The 19,895-nt window shown below is 42.7% G+C and overlaps 1 protein-coding gene across 1 annotated transcript in view; it reads right to left on the bottom strand.

Moving 5' to 3' along the window:
* Nucleotides 1-946: 946 nt before the first annotated feature.
* MUSK (muscle associated receptor tyrosine kinase) overlaps nucleotides 947-19,895 on the bottom strand; it is a 105,484-nt gene continuing 86,535 nt past the window's right edge. Inside the window, exons 14-18 of the mRNA XM_049115950.1 lie at nucleotides 18,717-18,865; nucleotides 16,716-17,419; nucleotides 15,750-16,005; nucleotides 14,417-14,520; nucleotides 947-1,177 (exon numbers count right to left, since the gene is read on the bottom strand). Coding sequence (XP_048971907.1) covers nucleotides 947-1,177; nucleotides 14,417-14,520; nucleotides 15,750-16,005; nucleotides 16,716-17,419; nucleotides 18,717-18,865 — 1,444 coding nt within the window. The remainder of the gene's footprint in view (nucleotides 1,178-14,416; nucleotides 14,521-15,749; nucleotides 16,006-16,715; nucleotides 17,420-18,716; nucleotides 18,866-19,895) is intronic.

Raw genomic sequence — 19,895 nt, 5'->3', positions numbered from 1 at the left:
ATTCTCATTGTAACACGGATGCGGATAATCTCACACCCTCAGTATTTTCCAATATTTGAACTATTTCCAATTGAACTCTTTTATTTCAGTTGAGGGTTTTGTTGTTGTTTTGTTTTTGGTTTACAACTGGTATAAGGTAGAAAGTCTGGGATGAGGCCATGTAGCTTACACCATGGTCTCAGTTGTATATACTAGTATGTAACCAGTTGTGTGTGTCTCAGAGGTCATCAGTGCAGGAGACCCACAGAAAAGCTTTCTTCTGTAGGGACCAGTAAGGATCTAGGGACACTGTATGTAACCTTGGGATCCCTTTACTTACTTCCATGAAGCCAGAATGCTTTGCTGCTTACCCAGATCCCATCCTGGAAAGGGACCGAGGATGAGTGAATCCATCTGAGAGCCAGAGAATTTCAGATGAGATGATGGAGTTCCTAAAGGACTGTTTAAATAATGTTAGGGGACTGGGGATCCCTGGGTGGCTCCGTGGTTTGGCATCTGCCTTCGGTCCAGGGCATGGTCCTGGAGTCCTGGGATCGAGTCTCACGTCGGGCTCCTTGAATGGAGCCTGCTTCTCCCTCTGCCCATGTCTCTGCCCGCCCCCCAATCTCACATAAATAAATAAATAAATTAATTAATTAATTAATTAATTAAATAAATACAAAAATAAAGTTAGGGGACCAAGTTTATTGTGGTCAATAAAAACATAGGTTTCCTCTCTATGCAGCAGGTGGGAATATATGAAGAAGCAGTAAAAAAGCTTCCATCTACTCTGTACTATGGTGTGGATAAATCCGTGACTCTGATAGTGTATTGAATGACCTATTTCTCCAGACTGAGATACAAATGTGTTCACGTTTCTTATTTTTCCAGTTGCCAATTTAAACACTCACAAAGTCTTCCTCTTGAGTTCTCTCCTTCTATATCCTCAATTGTCCAAGGAAGGACCTCAGTCAAAGGAGACCGGCTCTGCCGTAACATTCCAGAGGAATCCAGGAACTGGATGAATCAGTCCATCAGACCTACTGCTGTAATTGTCGCTGTCAGACATCTGATTCCGCTTGTGCCCTGTTGCGGTGATGTCTTTGCTAGTCCACATGCATCCCTGTGCTGTGGGTTTAGACCGACAAGCCTTGGCATGGGTCACTGGTCCAGAGGTGCTTGTCACTTCACCCTCATGCTGTTAAAGAACCAGCCTCTCCCCTACTGCGTTTCATACCCCTGTGTTGAGCTCCGGCACATCCCACACGCTTCTCCTTTCTTCTGGTTAGTGCTTTTGTGGGGCTCTGCTATTCTTTGTGAGCAGAACTTGGTCAGACCAGCACAATCCATTCTGACAAGTTCTCTAACTTTGAATCTCAGCATCAGGAGTTGAATTTCCTCCAGGAAACCATTGGCTTTCTGGAAATTAGTCTGGCCCACTTCAGGGTATATGTATTAAGGTGTCTCTGGGAAAAGCAAACTCCATCTAGTGGCAAGAGGTTCTCCTTTGCCTTTCAGCCTTGAAATGAATGACCTCATTCTACATTTGCTTAACTAAGCCAGGCCCTGCAAGCGATATCTCCTGTTGCTGCTAGTCGAAATTCATCTCAAGGAAAGAGAGGCACATATACGATGAATTTTTTATATTGCAATTTAAAATATGCAAATAATGCGAAATGTATAACAACTCAAATACTGCCCACATGGTGGTTTATTGAAATATTACTTCTTATTTTCATTTTGCTGCTGGAAAACTTAGAAATATTTAAGATAGTTTCCCTCTCGATCTTGTTCCCAGTTTTAAGGGCTTTGTTTCCTGTGCCACAGATGCTTTTGCAGTGCCCCTTGACCAACGGCCCCCCAGCAGAGAGGTATGCATACCAGAACAGTCCACTCTGGGGTAGAGGGACTCAGGAAAGGTCCGTGACAGTGCTGAAATTCTAGGGTACCTGCTACTCTAACATGGTTTACGAGGAGCTGGACAGGCCCTAGGTAGGCATGTCTCTGTGGCTCCTTGAGACCTCTCATCACATAAATAGAGTTATTGCTGGAGAAGGACCAGAGTGAGGGCCTCTTAATTGTGGGGCCTAAGTCAGGGCCCCTTCCTGCCCAGGTCTATTGTTGGTACTGGTCTGTGCTATGGATTATTTATGATGAGTGAGACTCACTGGTGCCAGTTGATAGATTACATTACATTACAATGGCAAGCTTAGAATTTTCCTTGCTGAGCAAGTCCTTTTGTGGTGTTTGTGAAACATTGTCAGATTGGCTCCCCCCACCCTATCCAGATCAGCTTTGAGAACTTTCCCAAGTGTGAGCAAAGATGTGAAATCCTTGACAACGGGAAGAATTATGGTTTACCAAATTTCCAATGGGATAATTTCCCTTTCTCATTTCCAGCACATTGGAGGCATAGACCTCCAGGAATATTCTTCATCAGGGCTATGGGAAAAACTTGATTTCATAAGTGCTGAGAACCCAGCCTGCACCCATGACAGAAATCAGGGACATGCTATGATTTGTAAATAGTAAAGAAGACAGAAGATTATCTCCCTGCCTCTTCTCCTTCCTCTTTCCTTGTCTCTTCTCAGCATTTGTGACACTTTGAGGGCTCCAAAAGCCTGGGAAAATGTACAGCCCCCCCTGACCAGGAATCAGTAGTAGCTTTCCTGCAGGGAGGAAGATTTAATTAATGAAAAAAAATGTATAAATGTGTGCTGTTAGTGTCATCTAGAGAAAAGATGGAACATGGGGTTTCCATCTCATTTCTTTGGTAGGCAGCTCAGATTGAATTGGAGAATCTGTTCTTTCCTTGAAGTTCAGCTGTTGCTTTGACCAAAAAAAAAAAAAAAAAAAAAAAAGAAGGCAGGGTCCTGGACCAACCAAAAACGATGGATGCTGTTACCAGAATTTATGCCATATCTGCTAGCAGTCCTATGGGAGGTGGTCCACATAAAAGGCTGATGTACCATGGTTCTGATGTGGATTGCAGCCACAAGAAATACACCCGATAATGAGGAATGTTTTGAAGCTGAAAATTTCAGAGAGTCAAGGAACTCAGATGTTGAATTCAAGACAGTGATTTCAGCATACCGTTTAGCCCCTTCATGCCTTCCCCTGTTCCATATTTTGATGGAATCCATTGAAAAAAAATCCAGTGAGAGGGAACTCTGTATTAGCAATGGAAACTGAGGAAGGTTATTAGCTACAAGTTAGAAACTTTGAGGATTTTTTTTTTTTTTTGTAAGGCTAGGAATAGGTGAATCTGGGTTGATAGCTCATGATGGAAGACTGTTCAAGAAGCAGTTAGAAAAAGGCCTTCAACCCACAGAAGTCTGTGGACTCCTTTAACCCAGAATGGCAGAGCTGAAGATGATAGTGGTAATAGTAGATGCTTTAAAGCTCCACTCACCTCCTCTTTCCCAGGCCCAGAAATCCATCCCCAGCTGCAACCCAACACCCTTCTCTAGGGGACCGTCCTCCAATGACAGGAACTATCTTAAATGGTGCTGACTGAAAAGTTACCTGCTACAACCCCCTCCCCACTGCCCCTGCCCTAACCCCTTGCCAGAGGCTGGCCAGAGCCACAGGCATTACCAGTTCAGTCTCTTTTTCCTCCGGGTAAGACAACCTGTGTGATATAATTCATGCTCAAGAACTCCCAGTGAGGTCAAGCTGAGCTACACTTTAGCTGAAACCACCACTTTGCCCAATCCTGCTTCCCTCCCTCCCTAAGGACTTCCCCGAAGAACACTCCCTCAACAAATCACTGGCACAGGCATCCTCACCTCAGGCTTGGCTACCAGGAAACCTGACTTCAAACAGTGACCTTGGAGTGCATCCTCTAGGGATGGGATCCTGGGCTCAGGTCCCTCAGTGACAGCAGCAAGGCACCCTGTCCCTTGGGGGTGGGCACAGCATGGACAGCCCTTGGTATGGTAGCAGCAGAATTGCTAATGAGTTTCTTTCTGGTGAGCAAGTGGAAGCAAATACACTAGTTTGTGCAACGTCTTGGCCTCACAGCGCCCATTGCTATTTGAAGTTATCTTGTTTAAATCTTTGTTTTCATGCTTTTGCTTGTTCTCCACCAGAACTCAAAATCCAGCACATCCCAGACCTTGTCCGTCTTCTTCACTCTGGTTTCTCCATAGCTACAACGGTGCCCAGCATTTAGTAGCTAGTCAGTGACCATTGGCTAAATGAATAAGACTTTCATAGATGGGTTGGAAGAAAGAATGGCTGAAAAGGAGATCGGTTATTAGGTGTGGGGGTCAAAATAGTCACTGAGAAGGCCCAGGTCCTGCCAATCGCACAATCACCATCCGTAGGGTGTGGAGTCCCCCTCCTGCCAGCTGGTAACATTTCAGTTAGTAGATCTCAGGGAATAGTCTCTGTTTAGCTTCTCAAGGGTTTAGCCAAGAAAACTGCTTTCTACTTCCGCTGTGTCATTCTCTTGTTTGCTCTGTTCTATATTCTGTCCACGTGACTCCATCTACTTTCTGGCTTCCAGAAATGTATCAAAATCTGAGGCCCGGGTGGGGAAGCAAGCTCCCTCTCTCATCTTGAACTGGAAGCTCATCAGAACATTTAAGATTCCACAATAATAACACTTCGTGCAATAAAAAAAATAAAAAATAACACTTCGTGTAGTTATTAATATGTTAGGGCTCAAGTCTTCCGCGCCATTTGTTGCTTTCCGTTTGTTGGTTTTTTTGTTTGTTTCTGTTTTCTTTTTCCTGACTTCCCTAACTGAACAATTTCTAAAATCCCATTTTGATTTATCTATAACATTCTTTTTTAAGTTTTAATTATGACTTTTTATTTTTTCTTACAATGTTCTTAAGTATATCTCTTCGTATAGCTTCGCTCTCGTTGCTCTAGGTATGACATTGTATGTATGCAACTTAGAGTCTCTTGGTGCCAACCACCCACCAGATCAAATGAAGTGTAGAAGCTTTGCCACCTCCTCCATCTGTCTAGCCTCCCCTGTTTATAGTATAATTCCCTTCCTACTTCCTCTACATACATTTAGAACCCAGTGGGGATGAAAGCCTTAGCTCCCAGCGACTCAGACTTTTCTGACATCACTTGGACTGGGCGGGATTGCCTCCTTATGAACCGGTGAAGGTGCAAGTTCGGGCCTCCACTTGGGTTTTGCTGGCCTGGGGAGGGGTGAGGTCAGTTTTGCTGCGGTGTTTGGCTGAAGTAGAACAGTTTTTGTTTAAACATTTTCTGTCTTGCTAGGCTGCCCTTTTCCTGGTCCTTTGGCTAATAAAAAGAACAGGCTTTATTTAGGGATTTTGGTTTTTTGTTTTGTTTTGTTTTTTGGTGTATGTCCATTAGTGTTTCTGGGCTGCCAACTTTTTCAGCTCCAAGTCTGAGTTATTTGTAGCAAAAAGCAAAACTAGGCCCCCCTAGACCTTGGGTCTGTCTCAGCTGATCTGCCTTCTTCTCTCCTTTATAATCTCTTTATGTTGGTTTTGTACACGATGTTCATGAGTTTTAGAGGTATTTAGTGGGAGGTACAGGGAAGAGCACATCTACTCTGTCTTCCTGGAAGTGGAAGTCTGCTGTAAAGATTTTTATAACCTTTGGATTTTGACTCAAGTGACTATATTACCTATTAAAATAATTAAATAAAAATGAATGCAATGGAAACAGTAAAAAAATGGATTGGATCCTTTAGATAAATGATGTAATGCATTAGAAAATCAATTAAGGCATTTATTCCAACTCAGAGGGAAATTATATAAAATTAATATAGTGATAGTAAAGATACTGAATATGAAGGGCCATCTGGTGACATGCATTCTTAGAGGGATTCCAAAAAACCAGAACTGAACAGATGAAGGACACTCAGTGGGAAAGAAATTAGGGAATATACTTGACAATTCACAAAATGACAAAAAAAATTTTTTTTTAAATATGTGAAAAATCCATGATATCTCTGGGAATTTTTTAAAAAAATCAAAGCAAGGACACAAATTTTCTCCCTTACCAAACAGGCTAAATATTAAAATTTGATGGCAGTCTCAGCTAGCCAGAGTATGAGAAATGGATACTTTCACACAGTGCTATTGGTTGTATAAACTGTTGCAAAATATCTGGAGAGTAATTTTACAATATACATTAAAATTCCTAAAAATTTTTATTGAGTCTGACCCAATATTTTAGTTCTATTATTGTTTCCTTAGGAAATAGGGAAAAGAGATGAGCAATGATCTAGCTATAGGCTGGTTTATGGCAGCTTTCTATATCACAGTAAAAATTGGACAATTTTATAGCAAAACCCTGGGAAGGAGTTACTGTGGATTAGGCATTTCCTAACCTTTGTCCACATATTAACCCATTTAATCCTTCCAACAACCTAAATGAAGTGTTATTATCATTCTCATTTTCTAAATGAGGACAACTGAAGCACAGAGGGATTTAGTCAGTTGCTGGGATTTGAATTAGTGCCTGGGTCCACGGCTCCCACCACTCTATCGACTGTCTAGATAATGCTTATGTCACGTGTATACAATGGCTTATTATACAGCCATTAAAATATTGTGAATGTTCATATTTAAAATATAAAAATATATTCCAAATTGATTATTAATGGAACACTGGCAAGTTACTAAATAACAAGGCAATCTTGGAGGAAAAATAGAAGTGTAGATTTTTTTTTAAATATTCATTTATTTATTTTAGAGAGATTTGAGAGAGCATGAACAAGATGGGGAAAGGGAGAGAGAATCTCAAGTAGACTCCACAATGAGTGTGGAGCCTGATGTGGGGCTTGATCTCATGACCCTGAGATCAGGACCTGGGCTGAAACCAGGAGAAGGATGTTTAACTGACTGAGCCACCTGGGTCCCCCTATACATGTGGATTTTTCAAGTGCAGCATCTAAGTGTAAAATATTCACGGCAGAGGATACATGATTCTTCCTTTAGAGCTGTGGTGCCTTGGAATCATCTTGCTGATTGTGTTGCAGATGCAATGATTTACCTAGTAATGAGAAGTTCTGGGCAAGTGCCAGATAAATTCACATTTACTGCAGTAAGAGGTCTTTCATCAGGAAAACTGAATTTTCTCCAAATTTCTCTAACACTGGATGAGTAAATACATATTTCCTTCCAAAATTGTCATAAGTACTTTAATATTAAAAATTGTTTCCATAAAGCTTTGCAAAACTTGATCTCATAATTGGAAACTAGATTTGTCAGCCATGAGATAAGTATGTTTTCCTTAAAATATTAGAGGCTTATTATTAAAAATTATCTTAAAAAACTGTGACTTCTTATGCATTTCTTGTCTCCTTTGCCTTCTTAGAAACTGAATTTACTCATGATTCTTTGCTCTTTCAATGTCACTCCTTTGTAGGTCTTGCTTCTTCAGTGGTTTTATTCTTCATTGCCTATCCTTTCCGAAAGACTTGGGAAATAGACTGAAATTGGGGTGATTCTTTTTTTTTCAGGCTACCATGAACAAAGTGACCTGAACAGAATGATACAGGACAGGATTATCTTGAGAGTCTCCTTCCCAGATCATTAAGAGACTCAATGAGTGTCTTAAAAGAATAAAGATAAAGTGAGTGAATACATGACATTTAACGGACTCTCTTAAGATCCTCAAATGTAACACATCCTAATAATTTTAAAAAGCAAGGTGGCAAAAATGGAGTTGACATCAAATCATATGTTTGGTCCATACTTCCATAAAGCATCGACTGAAATAAGGAGCATCATACTCACTACCATGGTGCTAACATTGCTAAAAAAGAAAGTGGTGTCACGCCAACACTTCTAATTTTAATCACAGCTCTAAATAGTTAAGAGCACACCCAGAAAATGATAGTGTCTATCTAAGTCCAGGTTTTTTTGTGGTTAACATCTCTCTGACATAACCTTAGATAGTGCAGGTGGTTCCTCTTCTTAAGGACACAACTCTAAATATGGCATATACTTTCCAGAGGCTGTGGTTTGAGAGAAGAGTAATGATGGTGACTTGTGTAATTACAGGTATGATGCCGAAGCTTATAAGAAAAAATGCAGCCTCTGTGAATCTCTTAGAAGTTTTTAATTAGGAGGGACTCACGAAGGAAGGCATGTAAAGGTTTAGAAGTCATGCAATCATTTTCCTTCACCTTTGTTTTGCTTTATACTGAGATGACATGATCTTTTAGAAGGTAAGGCAAATATCCAGATGCTAATGTTTTCTGTTTATAATTACATAATATACTGAAATAATATACCAAAAACTACTTATGAATACAGTGATCTGTACCAAAGTTAAGGTTTATCAGTGCATCTTGGGAAGAGTGCTACTTGAGTAAATCTGAAATAAAAGAATAGTGGCCTGAAATACATTTGCTGTAAGGATGGGAGTTGCTAAGCATAGGCAGATCCTTCCCACAGGAAGGTGGACTGTGGCTAAAGAGGTGAATTGGAAAAAAAAAAAAAAAAAGGTGAATTGAGTACAGTGTCAAGTGGTCTTCTCCTGAATCCCCACAGACCGACACACACACCACTTAAAAAGGAAAGTTGCACATCGGTGCTGCAAATCAGAGAGGGTGACAGGTTCTTTTTTTTCTTTTTTTTTTTTTTTGGGTGACAGGTTCATACAAGAAACTGGTGCAGGGATCCCTGGGTGGCGCAGCGGTTTGGCGCCTGCCTTTGGCCCAGGGCGCGATCCTGGAGACCTGGGATCGAATCCCACATCGGGCTCCCGGTGCATGGAGCCTGCTTCTCCCTCTGCCTGTGTCTCTGCCTCTCTCTCTCTCTCTCTCTCTCTCTGCGTGTGTGTGTGACTATCATAAATAAAAATTAAAAAAAAGAAAAAAAGAAACTGGTGCATTTCTGCCAGCCGTAATGGGAACAGGTGAGGATGTTGGAGATCATTAAAACAGGCCAGGTCTGCCCTCTTGAGATCCTCAGCACTGGGACACCGAGTGTGCACTCATTCTGGAGGGCCTCTGAGACTCCTCCCTGACACGAAAGGCAGTATCATAGACCGTGGAGCAGTTTTCAGCTTTGATCCTAGATCAAGCCCAGAGACAGAGCAGGGAGGGAGGGACACTAAGGATTTAAAGCTCATTTATAACAAGTAGTTAGAAATAGGAGTATGAAGCTGGGGAGAGAGGATGGAACTAAAGATAAAAATTTCAACATATTGTGGTATTTATAGCCTTGCATGTGAGGGCTGGATGAGATCACTAGGGGAGAGTACAGATGAGGGAGAGATGCTGCCCAAGGATCGGGCTGTGGCATGTTCCAATATTCAGAGGCTGGGCAAAGAGGGAGGAAAGAAAAATCCAACAAAGAAGATGAAGGAGGAGCAGGTGATTTCTGAGCTATTAACCTCATTCCAGAAAGGCTTCTTGATCGCAATGGTAGACCTGAACCCTTTTCGTTCATCCCCAAATATCACTGATGTGACAGTAAATGTACATGAATAAGAATACAGCTGCAGGCACCTGCTGAAACCAACCTAAGTGCCATCACTTTGACAAATATTTGGTAGGCGGGAAGGTATCTCATATTCTTAATTCATAAATAACACAGCACAGGAAACAGTAAACCGCAGCGTGCAGTACAGTTGAGCCAGCTGTCAGGGGAGGTGGGAAGTGAGATCACTAGAGTAAAGACTCCAGGCTCTGAGTCAGCAGATACAGCGAGCAAGGATGGGCTGTGGGTTGTCAATCAGGGTGGTGAGCGAGAGGCTTGCATACAGAACAGGTGGACTGAGAGGCTTCACCACCAGCTGGAGCCCTGGAGCCCCATGAAATGCTCTCTGAGTAGATTGGAAGATTTGCCTGGGAGAAGCCCTTGGTGTGAGTTTTGAATCTAGGTAGAGAGGCACAGTAGAATATGGGAAGAAGCTTAGACTCTCACAGGGGATAAAAGGGGTAAAGGGAAACCAGCTGGCCCCAGAAATGAAATATACTGAAATATTCTCTCCTCAGAGTAGAGGCTTTTCATCACTTACATTGGCAAGTGTGGGAGCTGTAACTCGGCCTGCTTGTGGCCTCCCCACGAGCCACATCCTCAGAGCCTATAGGGGGTCACCCCATTAAAGAGAGGCCTGCTGCATAAACAGACCAACAGATCTGCAGAGGAAGCCCACTCTTGCTACCAATATGAATCAGAATAACTCTCCACTTGTAATTATGTGTGTTCAATCAATGATCACCAGACATTTGTGGAAAGCAAAACCACGAGAGAGAGGAGAGGACTAGAAGAAAGGAGGAAAAAAAAATAATATAAAGAACAAAAGAGCACATAAAATTTTGTGATATTTAAATATTTTATCCAGTAGATAGAGGAAATGGAAGAATTAATGGATATTGAAATATAAAATTAAAATAATTGAATATCATTATTTCTTTGGCAACACATATTTACACATAATCACATTATTGTAGATATTGCTTTTATTGTTTTCATGATTAGAATCAACCTATTTTCAATGCTAAATCTTAATTTGTTGCAGACCCAAATGCAAATATCATAGACACTGGACTGCATAGAAACAGGTGCACAGCTGACCGCGTGCAGAAGGAAAGGAAAAGGCAGTGGAAGTGTGGGAGCTGTTTCTTACATAGTCCAGAATCAGTGGTGGATCTTTAAGTGTATTTTTAAAAGTAAAATGAAAATAATATAACTGATAATAAGTTAATCAACATATCTCAGAAACTTGAGTTTGAGTAAAAGTGTTTTGAACTGGCCATCTTTTATGAAGGGAGATACTGCATTCCTTTTCCGACTGATCGATTCAGAAAGCTTATTTGTTAGAAGGTAAGCATATTTATTCTGCAGTGATAATCACTAAAAGAACTGAAACCAGAAATGGGTAAAGTTGTTTGCACTTAGGCCAGGACTACAGATAAATCAGAAGAGGGGATCTTTTATTTTTTATTTGTACCCTTCTTAGGAGTGTTCTTAGAAAATAGGTGTGTGTATTGTTATTACTAAGTAACCATTATCTTAAAATTAACCAGGATCATAGAGGAAGAAACTCGTAAGTTTTTGAAACTATCGTAATGCTGATACCAAATTCTAACAAGGAAGAAAATGATAAACATTTAATTTTATGAGCTTATAAATACTGATGCAAATAAATGTCAACAAAACAGGCTTGGTAGTAAATTAAAAGATTGATGTGACACATCCAAAGAGAGTTTATTCCCAGAACATAGAGATATTTTAACATTTGGAAATCAATTCATACATTTCTACTTATTAACAGACCAATGAAGGAAAAAGCCATAATCATCCCAATAGATGGAAAATTCAACATTCTTTCCCAGTTAATAAATTCTTATAGTAAAAGACAAATAGAGGTATATATTTTTGATGTGATACGAGTGGTTGAAACATGTATGACAAAATTAAACTCCTTAATATATAAAGTGCTTTTACAAAGCAATAAGAAAGATATACCCAATAGAAAAATAATAGGAAGCAAGTCACAGAGTAAATCAATTGTCCCCAAAACAATAAAAAAATATTCAACCTTATTTCATTTAAAGAAATGTAAGCATCAGCTACAAAATAAAGATTTTAAGCTATTATACTGGCAACTATTAAATTGCTTAATACTGGACAATTTGAAAGAAACAGGCTCACTTTCTCATCTAGTTGGAAGATGTATATATTGATAAAACAGTTCTGGAAGATAATTTGTCAATATATTAAAAAGCATTAAAAGTATATACATATATCTCCTTTGATCTAGAAATTATACCTCTAGAAGTTAGAGCTAATCACTTGAGATAAATATTCACAAAATTTAGCAATAAGATTAATAATTAAAATATTGTATTTATAATGAAAAATAAAAATAGATGTCCAACAATGGAATAATAATTAAATATTATAGGTCCATATGATAGAATATTATTCAGCCATCAAAAGTGATGTTGCACATGAATACTTGTTGAAATGGAAGATGTTTATGATACATTCAGTGAAAAACCAAAGCTCAAAATAATAGTATGATCTTGTTTTAATTTAAAAATGATTCTCTATTCCTACATATCTATCTAGCTATCATTTATCTTTTTACCTACCTACCTATGCACCTATCTGAAAAAAATTGGAACAGTATTTATCATGATGTTAATTAGTTACCACTGGTTGGTATTTTTTTCATTTTCTCTATTGTACATTGTATATTATAGTGTATATTGCTTATTATTTTTTGTTTAAAATAGCAAGTATTGAAAAAAAACAAGTATTGCTTTTGCAATACAAAAAGTAAATGCTATTTTAAGGTACAAGTATGCATATATTTTCCCTTTTGTTTAAAGTATGACAAAGGTTTAATATTCCTTTCATAAAATGACTCTTGCAAGTCAGAAAAATGAACAACACAGCAGAAAAACGGGCTATAGATGATTTCCAAAATAAAAACCATAAATGACCTAGGAGCAAGAAAAATTCAACCTCACTAGTAATTTAAAAAATAAAATCAAAATGAGATAATCTTTTTCTATCACCAAATAGACAAGTCTTCTAAAAATTAGAGAATTCTCTGTGACAGCAAATGTTTAGGGCTATGAGATCACTTGTACAACGCAGATAGGAACAATATTTCTAGATAACATGATAATACATTAACAGAAGCCTTAATGCCATGCATGCCATTTGGCCTAGACATTCCCTTTCTCAGAATTTCCATGAAGAGTTAATTATGGACATGTGCAAATGAGGATGACCATTACAATATTGTTCATAATAGTGAAAATTAGAAAAAACTCAAATGTTCAAAACTAAATTCACTACATTATGGTATAGCCATAAATTGGAGTATCATTCAGAAATTAAATTGGACTTTTAGAAGAATAGTTAAGGACATGGAACAGTTTATAGAATACTGCGATGTGGAAAGAAGTGTTCTTTTTCTGCTTTATCACAAACCAAGGGAATGTGTTCTTTTGGTGCCACATGGAACGCTCTGGTGCTCTTGTCACATTTGATATTGAACCACCCAAAATGGCTTGTTGGTGCCTGTTCCAGCACCTGGTAACAATGGTACTGTGTTTCTCTCGTCTCTCCTTGTGAATTTATACAGTGATTTTACAGTGGGAAGGATCTATATTTAACAAAGAAAATGGTACTGGTAAGTAATGGGTCTGTTCCTGAGATACAGAACCTTACTGTGACTGTGGAGGAAATAACCTTACATAACTTGAAAACGTACTTAGAACCAACAACAACAAAAAAATAAACATGCCATTTATTTTTACCTTTTTGGTTAAATCTGCAACTTCAGAATATTCTTCTGTTGTTTGCTGTTCAAGACTTAGAGAGGAAGTTAACAGCATAAGGCGTATAGTGTGTGCTTTGATGCACGTCACATGGAGATTACAAACCCCCTCCACAGAGCCATCTAGATTCCCTTGTGCCGTCTATACTCATAGGAAGCATCACAGTATGGTGACTGCGAGCTCAGCCTCTTTTGGTCACGAACTAGGCTCTATTGCTCTGTGTGCTTGGGTCAATTACACAATCTCCCTTTGCCTGTGTCTTCACCTAAAAATGGGCATAGCGATAGTACTGACATCACAGGGATATTGTACAATTACAATTAATCTGTTTAGAGGCCTCAGAGTATATACGGTAAACAGTCAGTCAATACTGGCTGATAGTATTATTTTTCTTCCTCCCATATTATAATGGGATTTCTGCTTGTTTTAGTTTTCAGTTACTCTAAGTATTTAATAAGATTGAGTGGTTTCCATATTATTGACTGGCTTACTCACTCAATTTCCTGCTATCTTTATGATTTATTTGCTTTGTGATCTTGATTATCAGAGCCTAAAAAACACACAGAGAATCCATGAGGCTCTGGAAGCTGTGAGGAAGAGCCTGGAAAGGTAAAGGGCAGTTTTTCAGCGGTAGGAAGAAAACCAGAGGCGCTCAAACTGGCAGATGGTAGAAAGGCTATGGACACGTGGCTGTGAGGGGCAGCATGATTCCTGCAGCACAAGCCACGTGTCTTTTTTTATATATATAATAAAACTTTCACAGCTGGGGAAACCTAAAGACATTTTAGAAGTTTGCAGAGCCTCTATGACACACACGTGTGAACCACATACAGTATGCCATGGATATCGACACGAAAGATCCACGCGGGATCCTGGCCCTCTCTCGCTTTTCTGCTCTGTTGGCCTCTCAGCCTTTTGTCTTGGGCACATGCTGCAACCTTATTCTCCAACGAGCCCTTTGCATGATTGTCTTAATTGTGGACTTACAATCAAGACTTTTCATCTAAAGCACCTCTCTGGGTCTCAGTCCTAAATTGTGACTTTTCTCTGGATGAATGGGAACTGTGAATAAGCATGTCCTCATATTGTCGAAGCCATGGAATCTGCTGGGGCCCTAAATGGAAGGAAGGTTGTGATAGAGTCTGAGTTTAATGGGCCATTGACTCAAGAGCAAAAGGATACGAGCAGGAGGGTTTTAGAAAGTGAAATGGATTGAATGTCAGGGGGCAAGGAGAAGGCAAAGTCCAGGGTAATCCCTATGTTTTTGTCTTGGTTGCCTGGAGGGGCTAGGAACAAGAAATGGCAGGTTTTCGAGCAAAGATGAGGTATTGTCGCATGAAGGCCCATTTGGAGATTTCAGGTGGATTCTTCGAGCAGACGGTTGAAAATCTGCTTTTAGGAATTTAGACCATTTCTCCATTGTCCTAACCCCCAATTACTTTGAATTAAAGTAAGTTGGTCTACAGTAGATTGTAATTTTCCCTTCCCTGTTTATTTGCTTTTCAGGAGAATTTGGGTTCATGCCATTTCAGAAATAAATTCATATTATTCACGTTGACCTTAGAAAAAGATATATCATGTGGAGGTCCTTTGAAAAATAGTGCACCAGGGACCTGAGTTCCAGAGAGGATTTTTTGTTTTTTCTTTTTTAAGAATCAAAATGTAACAAGATTGGGTTAATAGCCCTGCAAAAAGTCAAAAAACAACACTATATTAACTCTACTGTGCATGGAATTGGTTTCTAGCAGTAGAAAATGTCAGAATGCACAAAAACATCAAGCTTCAAATAACTCGGAGCCACAAGACCGACTTGTGACATCTCGTAAACTGTGGATTAAGAGATTTAATAGACTGTGGCAATAAATTAATGGATGACAAATTTGATATGCGTAGCTTCAGAAGCAAGTATAGAAGAAAATGGTATTACTCTGCAAAGATTATATATACATAGCAGTGTACATGTTACTCTAAAAGTTATGTCTGCCAGGTTCCTCATTGTATATATGAGGTAAAAAGAAAAAAAAAAGTTACATAACCAGAAAAGGACAAAAAGTCCTGGAAAGGGAAAGAGATAAAATTAAAGCAAAGGAAAAGATACCAATAAAAATTTCAAAGAAAAAAAAATCAGTGAGACAGAAACATTTTTTTTTTTCAGAAAACCTGTAGGAATAAAAGAAGCAGATTAAATTTATGACAAGCGCACACGAAGGAAAATCTTCCACAGGAGAAGCAGCACCAAGACAGGGAAGGAAACTGGAATCACAGTAAGAACATAGCCTTACTGATTTCTCATTTTATTCCTTAGAAGCCCCCTATCTGTAAGGTATAAGCACAACTCTGTAGAATGCAAACAAATATAAAATTATGCATAAATGTGTGTTTTTAAAATTCAATTAAAAAAAAAAAAAGAAAACTAGACCCCAGCACCCGTCTTCAGGTGGGGAGACAATGAATGGTTTTCCCTTCGCAGCGCTGCACCGTCCCTGCAGGTCTCCGGAAAGTCACAGGCTCTCACCACGGCCAGGAGGTAACTGAAACACGAAGCTCTGGATCCGACGCCGCAGGTCGGGGACCCAGGGGTCTGCGGCCCGGAGTTCCGGGGACCCAGGGGCGTGGCATGCTTGGCGGAACCGCACCCTCCGTCTGCCTTTCCGAGCTTGACTTTGGGTGGGTGGGTCCCGGGTGGGTCCCCGGGGCGGTCTGCGCCGCCTGTGCCGTCGTGGGGACACCAGGGGCTGCGAGCTCGCGTGTCTGCTAACGTGGCTTCCCATCTGGGGCCCCAGGGGTGGGGGGAAGTAGTGGGGGGATGGGGGACGGGATGGGGGTGGAAGGGTAGGAATGGGGGTGTTGGGGATGTGGGGTGGAGGGATGGGGGTGGTGGAGGGGTAGGGCTGTGCGGGTGGGGGTGGGGGGTTGTAGGGGTGGTATCAGGGGATGCAGGGGTGGGGGGCAGGGATGTGGGGATGGAGGGCTGGGATGTGGGATGGGGGTGGGGGATATAGGGGTGGTGTTGGGAGATCCGGGGGTGGAGGATAGGGATGTGGAGGTAGAGGGGAGTGATGGGGATGAGGTGGTGGTGGTGAATATGGGGGTGGTGGTGGGATGTGGGGATGGAAGGCTAGGGATGTGTAGGTGGGGGTGGGATGTGGGGTGGGGTTGTAGGGGTGGTGTCGAAGGTGGGGTGGGGGATAGGGATGTGGGGGTGGAGGGCTAGGGATGTGGGGTGGGGTTGTAGGGGTGGTGTTGGGGGATACGGGGGTGGGGGTGGAGGGCTAGGGATGTGGGGGTGGAGTGATGGGGATGGGGTGGAGGGGTAGGGTGTGGGGTGCAGGGCTGTGGGGGTGGGGGACAGGGCTGCGGGGCTCTGCGAGTTTCTGCGCCCCCCTCCCCCGGCCTCAGGCGCTCCCCTCGGCGCCCTCGGCCCCCCCGGCCCCCGCGCCCCCGCGCCCCCCGCGCCCCCCGCGCCCCCCTGGGCCTCGGCCTCAGCCTCGGCCTCCGCCCCCCGGGCCCGGTCCGCGGCGTCGGCCGCGTCGCACATGCGCTGCAGGATGCGGTGGATGCCGGGGAAGCCGGGCCGGTCGGCGGGCAGCGGGCTCCAGCACAGGCGCATGAGGTTGTAGAGCTCGAGCGGGCAGCGGGCGGGCCGGGCCAGGGTGCGGCCGGCGCGCACGTAGCGGATGACCTCCTCGTGCGCCAGGCCGTAGTAGGGCTGCAGGCCGTAGGAGAAGATCTCCCAGAGCACCACGCCGTAGGCCCACACGTCCGACTCGGTGGTGTAGCGGTTGTAGAAGATGGACTCGGGGGGCATCCAGCGGATGGGGATGGCGTCGTTTTCGTTGGCCTTGTAGTAGTCGGCCGAGTAGATGTTCCTGGACAGGCCGAAGTCGGCGATCTTGACCACCATGCCGTCGCCCACCAGGCAGTTGCGCGTGGCCAGGTCGCGGTGCACGAACTTGCGCTCGGCCAGGTAGGCCATGCCGGCCGCCACCTGCCGCGCGATGCCCAGCTGCTGCGCGCACGACAGCGGCGGCGGCGGCGGCGGCGGCGGGGGGCGGCCCGGGGCGGGCGGGGGCCCGGGGCTGCGCGGCGCCGCGTGCGGGGACCGGCTGCGGAGGAACTCGTTGAGGTCGCCGTAGGCCATGTACTCGAAGAGCAGGCACATGGGCTTCCCGACGGCGCACACGCCTGCAACCCGAGAGAGCGCGGCCTCGTTGGGGGGGCGGGGGGGCAGCGGGCCCTCCGGCCGGAGCCCCCCGACCGCACCTGGCCAGGTCGGGAACCCTCACCTGGGCGGGGGGGGGGGGCGCCCAGATTTCTGCTGACAGCATCGCAGCCCGGCCCTCACCCCGTTTGTCCCGGGGTGAGTGTGTGGGCGGGGCGTCTCCCATTCGCCTCTCCCCCTCCTGCGCTCCCCACCACCCGCCGCCTTTCCCGCCTCTCGGTGGCCTGCCCCCTGCCAGCCTGTGACGACCGTCCTTGCAACCTGTTAGCTCTTTGAAAGCAGAAATCGCGTCTTATCCTTTTGTAAATCCCCTCCCCTCCCCTCTCCCAGGTGTCTGGCACTGGCCAGCGCTCAAGAAAGGTTTGGGGAGCGATCTAGTGAATGGAGAGGGGGGGCTGCCTTGAGCCTGCGATGCTCTGGGTTTCTGCTACTTCTGCAGAGAAGGGTGATAAGGAAGATGCGGTCTGAAACGCGGAAAGCATGGCAAACAATCCGGGATCTTAGGTGAAGCACTCGGTAAAACATTGCAAAATTTAGGATTTACAATATTCGTTCCAGAAAGACAAAAAAAAAAAAAAGTTAATATTATGAATAGAGCCTCGGATTTAGTGCCAGGAGGACATCCCGGCGCGAGAATCTTAAATTCTTGCTATTTGCAAATCTTAGATTGTTGCTATCTTCGAGAGGGAAATGGGATACCTTGAAAGATTAGATCGTTTGGGCACAATTTCACGGTGCTGGGAAAATAGATGATCAGATCTGTTATCGTTGTTTCAGGCAAAAATTAGAAGTCTCCGTTCAAAAAGGAAGAGAAATAGTGAATGCTAATTATCTTGGCCTATTGATCTGGGGGCTGGGTTTTTTGTTTTTGTTTTTTTTTTTTTATTTTTAAATTTATTTTTTATTGGTGTCCAATTTGCCAACATATAGAATAACACCCGGTGCTCATCGCATCAAGTGTGGGGGTCGGTTTTTAATTCCAGGGATTTGGCAATCAGTGTATGTATAGATGCTAGAGAGAAGATTAAAGAAATGACAGCATATTTTTCTGAGAAGTTTTTAAAAAACCAAATTTTTGAATTGAGCTTATTCCATGCAGTGTTCCACTCCCCGGTGCAGAAAATATTACATGGGAAGGAACAGAGGTGTCTTTCTGATGAAGAAGTGAAGGGAAAAAGCACAAGAGCGGGAGGAAGGAGGGGAACTTGGAAAGACTCTGTTTTGGGGATGCAATACATTTCGCCACCTCTAGTTCCATACCTAAGAGTTTCACAATGTTGGGGTTATCAAACTCTGCCATGAGGGCTGCCTCCCTCTGGAAGTCAGCTTGCATGTCTGCTGAGGCTTCTTCTTTGAGCATCTTCACTGCCACCATGGTGAAAGGTTCATAGGGAAGTAAGCCCGGAGCCCTAGAGATACATTTATTTAGAAAGAAATCAAAGATCAAGAACATCATACGTGCCCACATGAATCCACCCACATCCATACACATTCCCTCCACTAGTGCAGCCTTTCCCAAAGCCATGGAATCAAAGAAAGATACCAATAGTAGATTGTACTTAAAACTCCTTGATTCCAGTGAATCAAAATCAGTGGGGCTATGTTCAACACAGATGGTTTTAAAAATGCATTCTTCGTACATTTCAGGAATTCTAAAGTACACAGACCCAATGAGATGATCATTACTGTCCTAAACCCTTAATCTCTGGCCAGAATCTAAATTCCTCGAAGGCAGGGACCATGGCTTACTCATCTTTATTTCCTTCTGAAGCCTAAAATGATGCCTTGCATATATTTATTTGGTTCCCCAGAAATACTTGTGTAGGATTTTCATTAATCCTACATGTAACCTCCGTACCAGGGCCACTACGAGTGGTGGTAAGGTTGTGTCCTGCCCAAGAACACCAGGACAATGCGACGGTTGGTGATTAAAAACCAAGTCCATGTTCTCTGGCCCAACTGTGTGTCTGTGAGCCACATCCATGCAGAAAGGGTATTTCCTTCCACTTCACACAGAGGAAATAAACAGGCTAGCTAGCATTGGCCCTTATATGACTCTTTCCTTGAGCTCCTTGTTTTCTGGCATTTTTGTGTTATTTTCCCCCCATTTCTGTTTTGCCGTTCTGTGGACATCTATTTCATATCTACACATGTGAGGCTCTGAATCCTTCAGTAGAAATACTAGTTCAAAGTAAATTTTAAACAAAGTGGAGAATATAGCATAGAAAATGGAAGAGAAGTAAAATTTACAATTATTTGCCAAAAACAAAGCAAGAAATTATGATTAAAATGTATGATAAAATTATTTTCTGAAAAAGGAATCTCCTTAAACTTTGCTAATCGCATGTAGTTTGAACACTACACAAACGAAGATTCTCTCCTGTCCAGCCCTATTTTTCATCAGGGAGGAAAAATTATTAAGATTCAAAGTATAGTGGT

The sequence above is a fragment of the Canis lupus genome, chromosome 11, assembly GCF_003254725.2.
Source record: "Canis lupus dingo isolate Sandy chromosome 11, ASM325472v2, whole genome shotgun sequence".
NCBI classification, from domain to species: domain Eukaryota; kingdom Metazoa; phylum Chordata; class Mammalia; order Carnivora; family Canidae; genus Canis; species Canis lupus.
The sequence above is the reverse complement of the archived record's forward strand: the minus strand, read 5'-3'. Positions and strand labels throughout refer to the sequence as shown.